Source organism: Orcinus orca, chromosome 16 (assembly GCF_937001465.1).
Source record: "Orcinus orca chromosome 16, mOrcOrc1.1, whole genome shotgun sequence".
NCBI classification, from domain to species: domain Eukaryota; kingdom Metazoa; phylum Chordata; class Mammalia; order Artiodactyla; family Delphinidae; genus Orcinus; species Orcinus orca.
In genome coordinates this window covers 50,642,116-50,654,843 of record NC_064574.1, presented here as the reverse complement: position 1 = coordinate 50,654,843, position 12,728 = coordinate 50,642,116, and the positions used below count along the sequence as shown (strand labels likewise).

At 53.6% G+C, this 12,728-nt stretch overlaps 1 protein-coding gene across 1 annotated transcript; it reads left to right on the top strand.

The window, feature by feature from the left end:
* The first annotated feature begins 4,223 nt into the window (after nt 1-4,223).
* PTX4 (pentraxin 4) lies at nt 4,224-8,305 on the top strand. Its single transcript, XM_049699397.1, is given in 7 exon segments — nt 4,224-4,847; nt 5,477-5,812; nt 5,815-6,003; nt 6,175-6,291; nt 6,376-6,526; nt 7,663-7,722; nt 7,725-8,305. Coding segments are annotated over 7 exon segments (1,575 nt in total). The 5' UTR covers nt 4,224-4,706.
* Nucleotides 8,306-12,728: the final 4,423 nt, after the last annotated feature.

Below are 12,728 nucleotides of genomic sequence, written 5' to 3'. Positions count from 1 at the left end.
CATTTATTCATTCAACATACATTAACTAATTGCCCGCTGAGGCAGCAAGCACTCTTCCAGGGCACAGAATGAAGCAAAGTTCCTGTTCACACGTCAAGGGGGCAAATAAAGTACATGTACAATACATCAGATGGCAGATAATGGTAAGAAAAATTAGGGAGAGTAAGAAAATGAGTGACCAAGAGCGGTCTCCTTTTAAAAGCTCCACCCTGGGTGCAGTTAGAAAAATGGACGGTAGGGGGCAACCGCGGATGCAGAAAGCCCCGCAGGGCGTCCGGTGCGTGGACAAGGGTGGGCCAGGTGGTGAGAAGGAGCTGACCTGGGCTGGACCGGATGGGTTGGACGTGGGTGCGACTGAGCGAGGAGCGGAGGATGATGCCTTGCTGGGACTCTCCGAGAACTTCTCCCGGGCCGCTCCTGGACTAGGGCTCTCACTCCCGGTTCCTATTACAGCTTCCTCCCTTCTCTATTCCCCACATTTTCCTGAATCCTGTTACCCAGTAACTTCTCAAGAGATCCTGCACAGAGGATAAATTTCTTAAGCCTTTGCATATCTGAAAAATGCCTTTATTCTTTGCTCCAGGTGAATTCACATTTGAGCTAGATGCACAATTTTATCAGCACTACGCTCTAACCATCTGGGCTAACCACCCACTCTGACTGCTTAATTTTAAATGAAAATCACTTTGCTCCTCTGTCTTTGGCAGCCAGCTTTGCTGCTGAGGTGGCCCACAGCCCTCTGGAGAAAGTCCCAATCCTTCGCATGTGACCAGGTTTTTCTCTCTGGACACGTTTAGGATCTCATCTGTGGTGTCTGACACTTGGCAAGATGAGCTTTGGAGTCAGGCCCCGTTCCTTGACCTGGCGCTCTCTGCCATGTGGTCTTGAAATGATGGGTACCCTTGTCTGCAGCACCTTCCTGTATTGTCTTCCTAAAATTTCCTCCACTATATCTTGTAGTCTCACTCTCTAAGATTGATCTCAATCCAATGTTTTCTCTCTTCTTTTCTATCTCTTTGCCTTTTTGCCTTCTTTCTGACAAATTGCCTTAACTTCGCCTTTTAGCTTTTCTGTTATACTTATCTATTTGTTTGCATTTTATTTTATTTTATTATTTAGTCATTTTATTACTTTTTTGATTTTGGGGGAAATCATAATTTTCATTTCCAAGAGCAACTTCTTCTTTTCTGATTATTTCTTTTTTCACAGCATCGTTTCTTGCCTTGTGTTTTTTTGTTGTTGTTTTGTTTGTTTTGGCTGGGCCATGAGGCATGCGGCATCTTAATTCCCTGACAAGGGATCAAACCCGCACCCCCTGCAGTGGAAGCGCCGAGTCTTAACCACTGGACCGCCAGGGAAGTCCCCGTTTCTTGCCTTGTGGACACAAAGCTTTTCTTATCTCTCTGAGGGTATTATTTAGAATGCCTTTGAGCCTTTCCTTGGCCCTCTGCACGTCTCCCAGTTTCTCTTCTGTTTGGGCAGATTTCTGTCTCACCTGTGGATGGGATTTTGTTTGGTGGGGTGCAGGGAAGCTCTTGCCTGTCAGTAAGTGCAGGTTTTCTGCTGGGGCTAAAGAAGCTCCCTCCCCTCTCCAGCCTGGGGGCAGGTGCCTGGCTGTGGCTGCTGCTTTCCAGAAGCTGGCAGAACCCTCAGACTCCCACAGTCCAATAGGTAGACATTTATTTTAATACCTTGTTGTTAGCATTACACTTAAAATGAGTGAATTTTATGATATGTGTGCTTTCCACTAAATTTTTTTAAAAAAGAATGGATGATGAAAGAGATTGAAAGGAAAGCCCCTGTCTCTGTGCCTGGGGGCCTGCAGACCTGGAGTCTTTCTCCAGTGCAACACTGTCCAATCCAACTATGACGTGAGTCCCATATTTAATTTTAAGTATTTTATAGCCATACTAAAAAAAAGTAAAAAGAAACAGGTGAAGTTAATTTTATTTATTTATTTATTTGGCTGCTTTGGGTCTTAGTTGCAGCACGCAGGCTTCTCTCTAATTGAGGCGCGTGGGCTCCAGTGCGCACGGGCTCAGTAGTTGCATTGCATGGGCCCCAGAGTGCATGAGCTTAGTTGCCCCGCGGCATGTGGGATCTTAGTTCCCCAACCAGGGATTGAACACACGCCCCCTGCATTGGAAGGCAGGTTCTTAACCACTGGACCACCAGGGAAGTCCTGAAGTTAATTTTATTTATTTTTTATTTTTAAAAATATATTTATTTATTTGTTTATTTATTTATTTATTTTTGACTGAGTTGGGTCTTTGCTGCTGCACGTGGGCTTTCTCTAGTTGGAGCGAGCAGGGACTACTCTTTGTTGCAGTGCGTGGGCTTCTCATTACGGTGGCTTCTCTTGTTGCGGAGCATGGGCTCTAGGCTTCAGTAGTTGTGGCATGTGGGCTCAGTAGCTGTGGTGCATGGGCTTAGTTGCTCTGCGGCATGTGGGATCTTCCCAGACCAGGGCTCGAACCCATGTCCCCTGCGTTGGCAGGCAGATTCTTAACCACTGCGCCACCAGGGGAGCCCCTGAAGTTAATTTTAATAATGTGTTTTATTTAACCCAGTCCATCCACAATACTACCATTTCAACATGTAATCATGGAACTTCCCTGGTGGTCCAGTGGTTAGGACTCCACGCTCCCTCCCCGGTCAGGGAACTGGATTCCACACGCAGCAACGAAGATCCCGAATGCCGTAACTAAGACCTGGTGCTGCCAAATAAATAAATAAATAAAATTTAAAATGTAATCACACATAAAATCTGTTGATAGTGAGGTATTTTACATTCCTTTTTTGTACTAAGTCTTTGAATCCAGTGTGCACTTTTCACCTGCAGCGGATCTCCACTCAGACTAGCCTCATGAAGGGCTCAACAGTCGCATGTGGCTGGGGCTCTGGTATTGGATAGTGCGGCTCCAGAGAGCCAGCGGACCACGTGCTGGGGCTGGGCTGGTGTGCAGGAGCAGTCGCCCAGCACAGGGGGTCAGGGAGGAGACAGGGGTCCGGCAACTCTGTATCCAGACTGACATGAGTCTCTTCACTCCAGCCTGCACCTCGCCCCAGCCCCCCACCATCCCTGGACACCCCCCAGCCTCTCAAACCTCCCTGTAATGGGCTGAATGGTGGCCCCCAAAAAGACACGTCCAAGTCCTAATCCCTGTACCTGTGAATGTGACCTTATTTGGAAAAAGGATCTTTGCGGACGTACCTAAGTTATGGATCTCAAGATAAGATCACCCTGGATTATCCAGGTGGGCTCTGAATCCAATGACTGGTGTCCTTGTTAGACAGAAGAGGAGAGACACACAGGGGAGAAGGCCATGTGAAGACAGAGGCCAAGGTTGGGGTGATGCTGCCACAGGAACAGCAGGAGCTGGATGAGGCAGGAAGGATCCTCCCCAGGAGCCTTCGGATGGAGTGTGGTCCTGCTGACACCTTGATTTCTGACTTGCGGCCTCCAGAGCCGTGGGAGAATGAATTCCTGCTCCCACCCCCCAGGGTAGTCATCGGGTGCAGCAGCCCCAGGACACCGAGACGCTGCTTGCCCCTCGGGCTCCCCTCTGCAGTTCTCTCTGCTCCGCCGGGTCAGTTCTCCTTGCCTGCTCTCCTTGCCCTGTGTCTCCTTCAGGCTTTATTCCTTTGCTGCCATCAAAGTGACGCTTGAGGAGTGAGAGGAGACCAGCTTCTCTGCACAGCCGTCTTGTTTAACTGCAAGTCTTGGCCTTGACCATGGTTTTATCCTGCTCCCCTCACTGGGTCACAACTGTCCATGGACCTGGCCCTAGAATGAGGTCCCACGCCCCCTATTTACTTAGACAGCCTGTGTTTGTTTCTGGGGGCTGCTGTAACCAATGGCAACAAATAGGGGAGCTTAAAACAGCAAGAACATTTTTCCCTTGCATCTCTGGAGGCCAGAAATCCAAGATCAAGGTGTCAGCAGGACCACGTTCCCTCCAAAGGCTCCTGGGGAGGATCCTTCCTGCCCTGCCCAGCTCCTTGTGCTCCTGTGTCAGCTTCACCCCAGCCTCGGCCTCCATCTTCACATGGCTTTCTCCCCATGTGATCTTCTCTTTGTCTCAGAAAGACACTTTAGGACTCATATGGATAATCCAAGATGACCTCATCTCAAGATCCTTAATTACATTTGCAAAGACCCTTTTTTCAAATAAACTCCCATTCACAGGCACCAGGGTTAGGACTGAGACCTACCACTCAGCCCACTACACAACCTGGGCCCCAAGACAAATGTAAGTGGCTCCAATCCCATTTCCTTTGCCTTGTCCAAGGGCAAGAGAGGGGCCTCATCGGATCTGCTGTCCCTGATGCAGACTTGGCTCTAAGGACTCCCCGGCCCCCACTGGGATCCGTGTCCTGCTTCAACTTCTCTGGGAACATGAGTCCGTGTGGTCCTGCTAAAACAATCGCCCCTGTCTGCCTCTGAGCCAGCTGGACCAGAGCTTGCACCCAGTAGAGTTATTTTCCAAAGAAACTGTTCGCATCTGTTTTAAGCTTGTGTCCTTGGGAACCTCCAAGTCTTCAGAGCAAATGCCTTTTGTTAAGGTGTCAGGAGGTACCTGACTCCAAGCCAGAGAGGAAGAAGGAAAACCACTGCCCAGGAGAGGTGGGCAAGCGTGGGGGAGGCAGGAGCTCCAAGCAGATGGCTTCTCCTGCAGCCGGGGTGCCTCTCGCTCCTTCTCAGAATGGGCTGCCTGGGGAGGAAAACCCTGCCTTTCTTCCTCATTTTTGTGCCCATATATCTATGTGGGGCTTTGTTGCAAGAAACTGCACCTGAGAGGCAAAGAAAACCATTCCTTGAGAGGCTCTGTAGACTAGAAGCACAGGTGAGTATACCCACTGTTGGGGGCAGTAGAGTTTTTTTAACTGACACCAGACAAAGCACAGAAGTCATAGAAACAGTAGTAAGCTTCTGTGCTCTGTGGGCTCAGCGTAGAGTTTGCAGGTCTTATCGGCTGCCTGTTTTCACCTATGGCTGGAATAGCAAAATGGGTTTGGGGAGTTTGTTCTAAAGCCGAGCCAGCTGAGGGTGGGTGGAGCTGGGGGCCACCTGAGGAGTGTAGCTGCAGGTGTGCTGGGGTGGTGGGGGCCAGCCCGCTGGGCATGGGGAGCAATGTCCCGGGTCCCCCACAGAGCAGAGACTCCTGTGCGGGTCCGTGGCCAGTTCCCGGATGCCCTGCAGGCATCAGGGCTGCGCCAAGCACTCCCCACTTTGATCCCCATGCACAGCCATCTCGCTGGCAGGTAGGACCCTGAGGGTCGAGGGGTAAAGAGTGTGGCGCTCGGGGAGGGATGGGAGCCGCCTGTGGCGCCCTCACCCACTGCAGCACAGACCTGGGGCTGTCTGCCGCTGCGAGCTCTAGCTTGGTGCGAGGGGGCTAGTGGCAGTGATCAGCCGCCTCACCGCATTGCCCTGAGGATCTAATCCCCAGGAGTGCCTGTGTCCTCTCTACAGTTTTGGAGGTTCCAAGAGGCAACCCTAAAGCACCTGCAGGGCATCGCCAGCAACTACAACCTGTCCTTCATCATGGAGGCCTGGTTCTGGAGCCTGGCCCACGAGAGCCAGGCCGTGGCCCTGGCACTCAGCCAGCTGCAGGCCGCCGTGCAGGGCGACCTGGGCCACCTCAAGACCTGGGTGTGGAAGACTCAGTGCAGAGGCCAGAAGGTGGACAACAGGCTGCTGGCCTTGGGCGCCGCCCTGAGTGAGAGGAGCAAGCAGCGCGCCCAGGAGAGGAAGGGGCAGGAGGAGCAGAGGAACGCCCTCTCTTGCTGGCCCTGGACGTGCAGGCCGTGCACGGCATGCTGGCTCGCCTGATGCCCCTCGTCCAGAGCCAGGGCGCCAGGCTGGCAGCTTTCAAGGGGCGGCTGCAAGTAGCCAGCCCTGTCACCGCCACCCTGCGCGTGACCCCGGCCCCACCTAGACCATCGAGCCCAAGCTCCCCACAGCTGCAGGCAGGCAGGCAGGCAGGCACCCAGAGCTCCGCCTGAGCTCAGGAACCCACCTCTGGACTTCGCTCGCTGTCTCCAAGAGACGCAGGAGTCCCCAGGCCCAGGCAGCCAGCAGACGTGGCCCACCGAGAGCCCAGGAGAGAGTAAGCACCGTGGCCTGCCCTTCCGCATCAGTGTCCACTTTTCCCTCTGGTGCCTCCTTAGGCCTCCAGTCCCCTCCAGGAGGACTTCTCCCCAGGCTTAGCGGAGAAGACACTGCTTTACACCCCACAAAACCCGCCCTCAAAGAAAGGAACCGTCCAGGTGATGGCCTGCCTGCAGGTCAGGCCACCCAATGCACACACCAGTGAGGTGCTGCCCGCAGGCAGTAAATGCCCACTCAGAGTTGGTGATCACCCTGGTCAGGGCTGGTGGGGTCCCAAGGACGTCCTCAGCCGTAGCCAGCAGGAACCCTCTCTGCAGGGCCCTGGCCTGCATCCCATGGGGTCTGTGCCCACCAATGGAGGCCCCCCGGCCTTTGCAAAGCCGGTTCTGCTTTGCCACCTCTCATCTCCAGGTAAGGGTTTCTCTATGGCGGCACTACTGTACTGGCGTCTGGGGTCGGGTAGTCCCTAGTTGTAAGAGCGTCCAGGGCATTGAACGGTGTTAAGCAGCATCCCTGGCCTCCGACTACTAGATGCCCGCTCAGCTTGAACTCTCAGCTGTGACCAGGCTGCTCCCTGTCTGGCCTTGCAGCCCACAGGGCCCATTAATCTGAAGCAGGTCCCTCCCCATCTGTGTGGTTCTAGGGGCCTCACCAGTAAGACAGGGCTGACGGGCTGACCTGGAGGGCACCACCAGGGGTCCCGGGAAAGGGGGGCTGTAGGTTTGGGGGCCACCAAAGTTCTGACAACCGAAACTGTCCGCAGACACTGCTAGATGTCCCCCAGGGGCACAGTCATCTCCAATTGAGGACCACTGCCAAAGATTATGACAAAAGCCCCCAGGTGAAGAGAGGAGGTGGGGGCTGGCCACAGAACGCCCTCCACCCTGGAACCCAAGGGGCCAGTGGCCTAGAAATGTGCGTTCCCTGGCTCTGCCCCCAGCTTCTGGCTGGGTGCCCCACCCCTGCCCCGCCTACTCTTCTGGCAAGCAGATCTGGCAGGAAGTCTGGTCAGCAGGAAGCCCCCAAAGATGTCCATGTCCTGGTTCCAGACCCTGTGGATGTGTCACTTCATGTGACAAGAAGACTTTCCGGTGTGATTAAGGATTTTGAGATGGGAGCTGATCCTGGATTATCCCGTGGACCAGTGTCATCACAGGGTCCTTATAAGAGGGAGGCAGGAGGCTCAGTGTCAGGGATGCAGATACAAGGGCAGGAGCAGACATCAGAGGGCAGCAAAGGGCTTCTCCTTGGAGCCTCCAGAGGAACCAGCTCAGCCCACACTGTGATTTTAAGCCCGGGGAGACCTGCAGGGACTTCTGACCTCCAGACTGTGAGATGCCAAATTTGTGTTGTTCTGAGCCACTGTGTTTGTGGGGATTTGTTCCAGCAGCCACAGACACTCATCCAGGGCCCCCTGCTGGTGAGGAGTGTGGCTCAGCCAGGTGTCCTTCTTCTCAGTCCTCCCACCGGTAAGAGGCTGATCACGTGAGAATAAGTGAGCCGCTGCCCCTTGCGGTGTGGGCTGACTCTCGCCCCTCTGTTTCTAGTTTGCAACGTGGACCCTGCACTCATCTTTCCGAACGCGTCCACTGTGAATGTGATCTTCTTCCGCCCGGCTTCTTCACTGGCCTACGGGCCCTGTCTGTCTGCAGCTGGGTCTGCACAGCCTTGGGCCACCTGGGCACCCTCCTCTCGTACACCAGCAAAGAAAATGACAAGCTGGTTCTGCATGGCCGAGACTCCCTGCCCCCCGGCTCCATCCACTCTGTGATTGGAGACCCGGCCTTCAGGGAGCTGCCCCTCCAGCCACTGCCAGACAGCTGTTGGCACCATGTGTGTGTCATCTGGACGTCCATTCTGGGCCTGGGCAGGTACTGGCTCCACATGGGCCGAAGGCTAGTGGCCACTGGCTCCCGCTTTGGGGAAGGCTATGAGATTCCTCCGGGGGGCTCCCTCATGCTAGGCCAGGAGCACGAGAGCATTGGGGGCGGGTTTGATGGCCCTGAGGCCTTTGTGGGGAGCCTAGCAGGCCTGGCCATATGGCACCGGGTGCTGGTCCCCAGGGAGGTCTCAAACCTGGCCACTGGGAAGGAGTTCCTGATGGGTGCCATCCTAACACTGGCCAACGCCGCATCGGTAGACGGATTCGTGCAAAGGGTGAACTGCACCTGCCTACAGCTCTGTTCCTGAGGCCTTGCTACACAGCAGCTGTGCTCACAAGGTGGGCCGGCGGGAAGAGCAAGTCTTCAGCCACTCTCGGCCACCCCCGACCCCAGCACACTCCATAGAGGGCCCCCCACCCACACTGAGGATCAGGCTGCTGCCTCCGGCCTGGGCCAGGCACACCTGCTCTCTAACATAGGATGTGGGTATTCCACAGGGTGGGGGGAGGGCCCACAGGCAGAGCCGGGCCTCAGGATCCCCGCGACTGCATTCTTTCCCTCTCTGCGGCATTCTTACACCAACCAACACCCCCCCATAGTAGGAAGTCATTTCAACACAGCCCAACTTGCCACATGGCAGAGCTGCGCTTCAGCTCTGCCTCTCCTTGGGCATGGGATTGGGGCAACCACAGGCTGGCTCCTGGAGAACTCTTATTTTCCTTGCATTAACTTCTGTGGTCCTCTCTCCATGTGGCTTGAGAAAGTTTCTCTTTGACTGCTCCTTGTTCCAACATCTCTCATGAGAAGGGCTGGGGAGTCCATTTCCTGGCCCCACAGCTCCTTCGCCCTGGGGGTTCCATCAAGGTTCTGTGGCAGCTGGTAAGGCCACTAGAGCTGCTGGGAAGGGGGCCTGCAGAGGGAGCAAGCTACTCAGAAACACACATTAAGGATGGGTGGGCAATGCTTTTTTTTTTTTAATTATTTATTTTTAGCTGCATTGGGTCTTCATTTCTGTGTGTGGGCTTTCTCTCTAGTTGCAGAGAGTGGGGGCTACTTTTCATTGTGGCGCGCGGGCTTCTCATTGCAGTGGCTTCTCTTGTTGCAGAGCACGGGCTCTAGGTGTGCAGGCTTCAGTAGTTGTGGCACACGGGCTCAGTAGTTGTGGAGCACGGGCTTAGCTTCTCCGCGGCATGTGGGATCTTCCCGGACCAGGATTTGAACCCGTGTCCCCTGCATTTGTAGGCAGATTCTTAACCACTGCGCCACCAGGGAAGCCCGGGTGGGCAATGCTTTTAAAGAGTCTGTATTGGGGTATAATTTACATACTATGAAATTCACCCATTTTAAATGTGCAGTTCAAAGATTTTCAGTAAATTTGTCGAGTGTGCAACCATCATCACGATCCAGTTTTAGAACATTTCCATTGCCCCCCCCCAAGAAATCATGCCTGTTGGGGTCACTCCTGTCCCCACCCAGCCCCTCCCCCAGCTCTGCACCCACTCACCTGCTTTCCGTTTCTGTGGATTTGCCTGCTCTGGACGTTTCACATAAATGGACTCATTCACTGTGTGATCCTTGGTGTCTGGCGTCTCTCACCGAGTATCGTGTTTTATAGTTTCATCTGTGTTGTTGTGTGTCAGTGCTGCGTTCCTTTGTATGGCTGAATGACCTTATGTTGTAATGGACCATGTTTTGTTTTGTTTGTTTTGTATATCAGTCAATGGAAACTTGGGTGGTTTCCAGTTGGGGGCCCTTGTGAGTGAAGATTCTGTGCACAGTCTCATGTGAAGGGTTGTGTAGGCATATGCTTCTGTTTCTCTTGAGTGGATACCTAGCCATGGAATTGCTGGGTTGTATGATAGAATCATGTTTTTTTTTAATATTCTTTTTTTTTTAAGCAAATTTATTTATTTTTATTTTATTTATTTTTGGCTGCATTGAGTCTTCGTTGCTGCGCGTGGGATTTCTCTAGTTGCGGCAAGCGAGGCTACTCTTCGTTGCAGTGCACGGGCTTCTCATTGCGGTGGCTTCTCTTGTTGCGGAGCACGGGCTCTAGGCACGCAAGCTTCAGTGGTTGCGGCATGCAGGCTCAGTAGTTGTGGCTCCTGGGCTCTAGAGTACAGGCTCAGTAGTTGTGGTGCACAGGCTTAGTTGCTCCGTGGCATGTGGGATCTTCCCGGACCAGGGCTCAAACCCGTGTCCCCTGCATTGGCAGGCGGATTCTTAACCACTGCGCCACCAGGAAGTCCCCAATCCATTTTAAAAGTGAGGAAACAGGGACTTCCCTGGTGGTTCTGTGATTAAGAATCCGCCTGCCAATTCAGGGGACACGGGTTCGAGCCCTGGTCCGGGAAGATCCCACATGCCGTGGAGCAACTAAGCCCGTGCACGCCACAACTACTGAGCCTGCGCTCTACAGCCCACGAGCCACAACTACTGAGCTCACGTGCTGCAACCACTGAAGCCTGCATGCCTAGAGCCCTGTTCACCACAATGAAGAGTAGCCTCCGCTCGCCAACTAGAGAAAGCCCGCGTGTGTCAACAAAGACCCAATGCAGCCAAATATAAATAAATTAATTAATTTTTTTAAAAGTTGGAAAAGATAACTTTTAAAAAAAAAGTGAGGAAACAAACTAGAGAGGTCTGACGGAACCGCGAGGGGCCTGGTTTCAGCTCTGCATTGAGGAGGTGGCTGGAGGGCACTGCTCCATGGAGAGGGGCCTGAAATCAGTCTCTGGGGCCTCTTAGCAGTGCTCCCATCTCTGCAGAGCTGTCTGTGGCCCCAGCAATCCCAGGCCTTCAGCTCAGAGACTTGGCCAGCCACCACCTGCCCGCCCCCCAACCCCCACCCCCACCCCCACCCCTGGTCTGTGAGTCAAGGTCAGGGGATGCATCCTAGGTCTGGAAACACCCCTGGGTGGCCACGGGAAGGTCCTGTAATCACGGACTTCTGCTTCCCCTGGCACTTCCCCAGGACGCATCCATCTTCATGGAGAGCTGCCCTTCTCAAAGCGTCCTCTTTCCCAGGCTCCTCTGGCCTATTTTGGAGCCCTTGCTCCGTCTCATTCTATTGAGGTGGGAGAGATGACATCTTTTGGGGGGAAGACTGTTAATTTGATTAGGAAGTGTTTCTTGAGGTCCCTAGCACTAAAAGACCACACAGGGTATTTCCCACCCTCCCCTCCCCCGCTTTCGGGTGCTTACAACACCATGGGGGACCCAGGATATTTCACTTCTACAGCAGCATTTCTGCCAAGGTTCACAGACCCTAAGACAGTGGGTATTTGGCAGAAGCATCATGGCTGTGGGCGGCCAGCCGCATCGCATCTGAGAGTCTCCACGAGGGCAGGGCAGCCTGGGAAAGGGCTTGGGGAGGAGCTTCGTGGGAGCTCAGGTCGATAGGAATTTGGGAAGGGCTGGCTTGTCCAGCTGAGGAGTCTGGGCTCTGTCGAGGGCAGCCCATCAGGTTTTGTGCAGGGGAGTGTGAGCACGCATCTCATGTGATCCACCATCCCCACTGAGTGAGTGGCATGAGCCACATCCACCTTGAACCCCATCAATCCCACCTTTGACCTGCGTCTGCTGCGTTCCTGAGTGGGGGGAGGACAGAAGGATCCAGAGGGGCTTCCCCAGCACCACCCCTCCGTCCCCGGGACTGTTCTCACTTCCCCATCGCTGTGTGCAGCTCTCCTCCTGCCTGGACGGTTTCACGCAAACCACACTCGTCCACTTCGTTCAGTCAAACCAGCCTGGGACCAGCCCTGAGGCTCGTTGGAGCCGGTGCCAGCTTCACTCTGCAGCCTCCAGGCCCTCCTCCACAGCCAGGGCCATCACATGCTTGTCAACATCCCTCGAAAGGGCAAAGCCAGGTCACATTAAGGAGAAAACACCTTTTCTGAAAGAACGTTGTTCTTAGTATTTTCAAAAAATTGTTGCACAGTGATCGTGGGAAAACTTAATCCTGTTGGGCTTCCTTCCTCTTATTTTAGTTTCAATTTTGGTTTTATTTTGAAATATGTGGAGGAAGAGCCTATAAAGAACTTCTAAAATCTTTTTATTTTGAAAAGTTTCAAGTTTAAAGAAAAAAGTTACAAGAGGACTACATTGCACGTCATTTATATTTACCCCATATTCATCACCTGCTAACATCCTACCACATTTTCTTTCTCCCGCTATTGGTAGCTACGTGTTGTGATTACCATTAGCTTGTGAATCATCTGAGACTACGTTGCAGACATCACATCACAACCCCTGAATATCTCAGTGTATGTCTACTGAGAAAAAGGACTTTTCTGATATGACCCCCAGACAAAGATCACCCTTGGGCGACTGGGCGCAGCTATAACACCGCTATGTAATGTACAGTGCAGATCCAATCTTTGCCAATTGTCCCCAAAATGCCAGGCCCACGAGCAGCCTTCAGTTGCCCATCTCTTTATCCTCCATCCAAGGCAGTCACTCAGTCTTTCTTGGTCTTTCGTGACGCTGACACTACGGGACGAGCTGGCTAGCTGTTTAGCAGGTGTCCCTCAATTTGGGTTCATCTGCATTTTCCCCCTGGGATGGGATCAGTGGAGCGTTTTCCGCAGGAAGGCCACAGGGCTGTGTTGTGTCCTCAGCACAACCGTTTGCTACGTGGTGATCGGTCCTGACAGGCGAGTCCACCAGGCGGCGGGACTACAACTCCCAGAAGGCCGCGCGCGCGCGCGCGCCCCGCAGCCGCCGCCGGG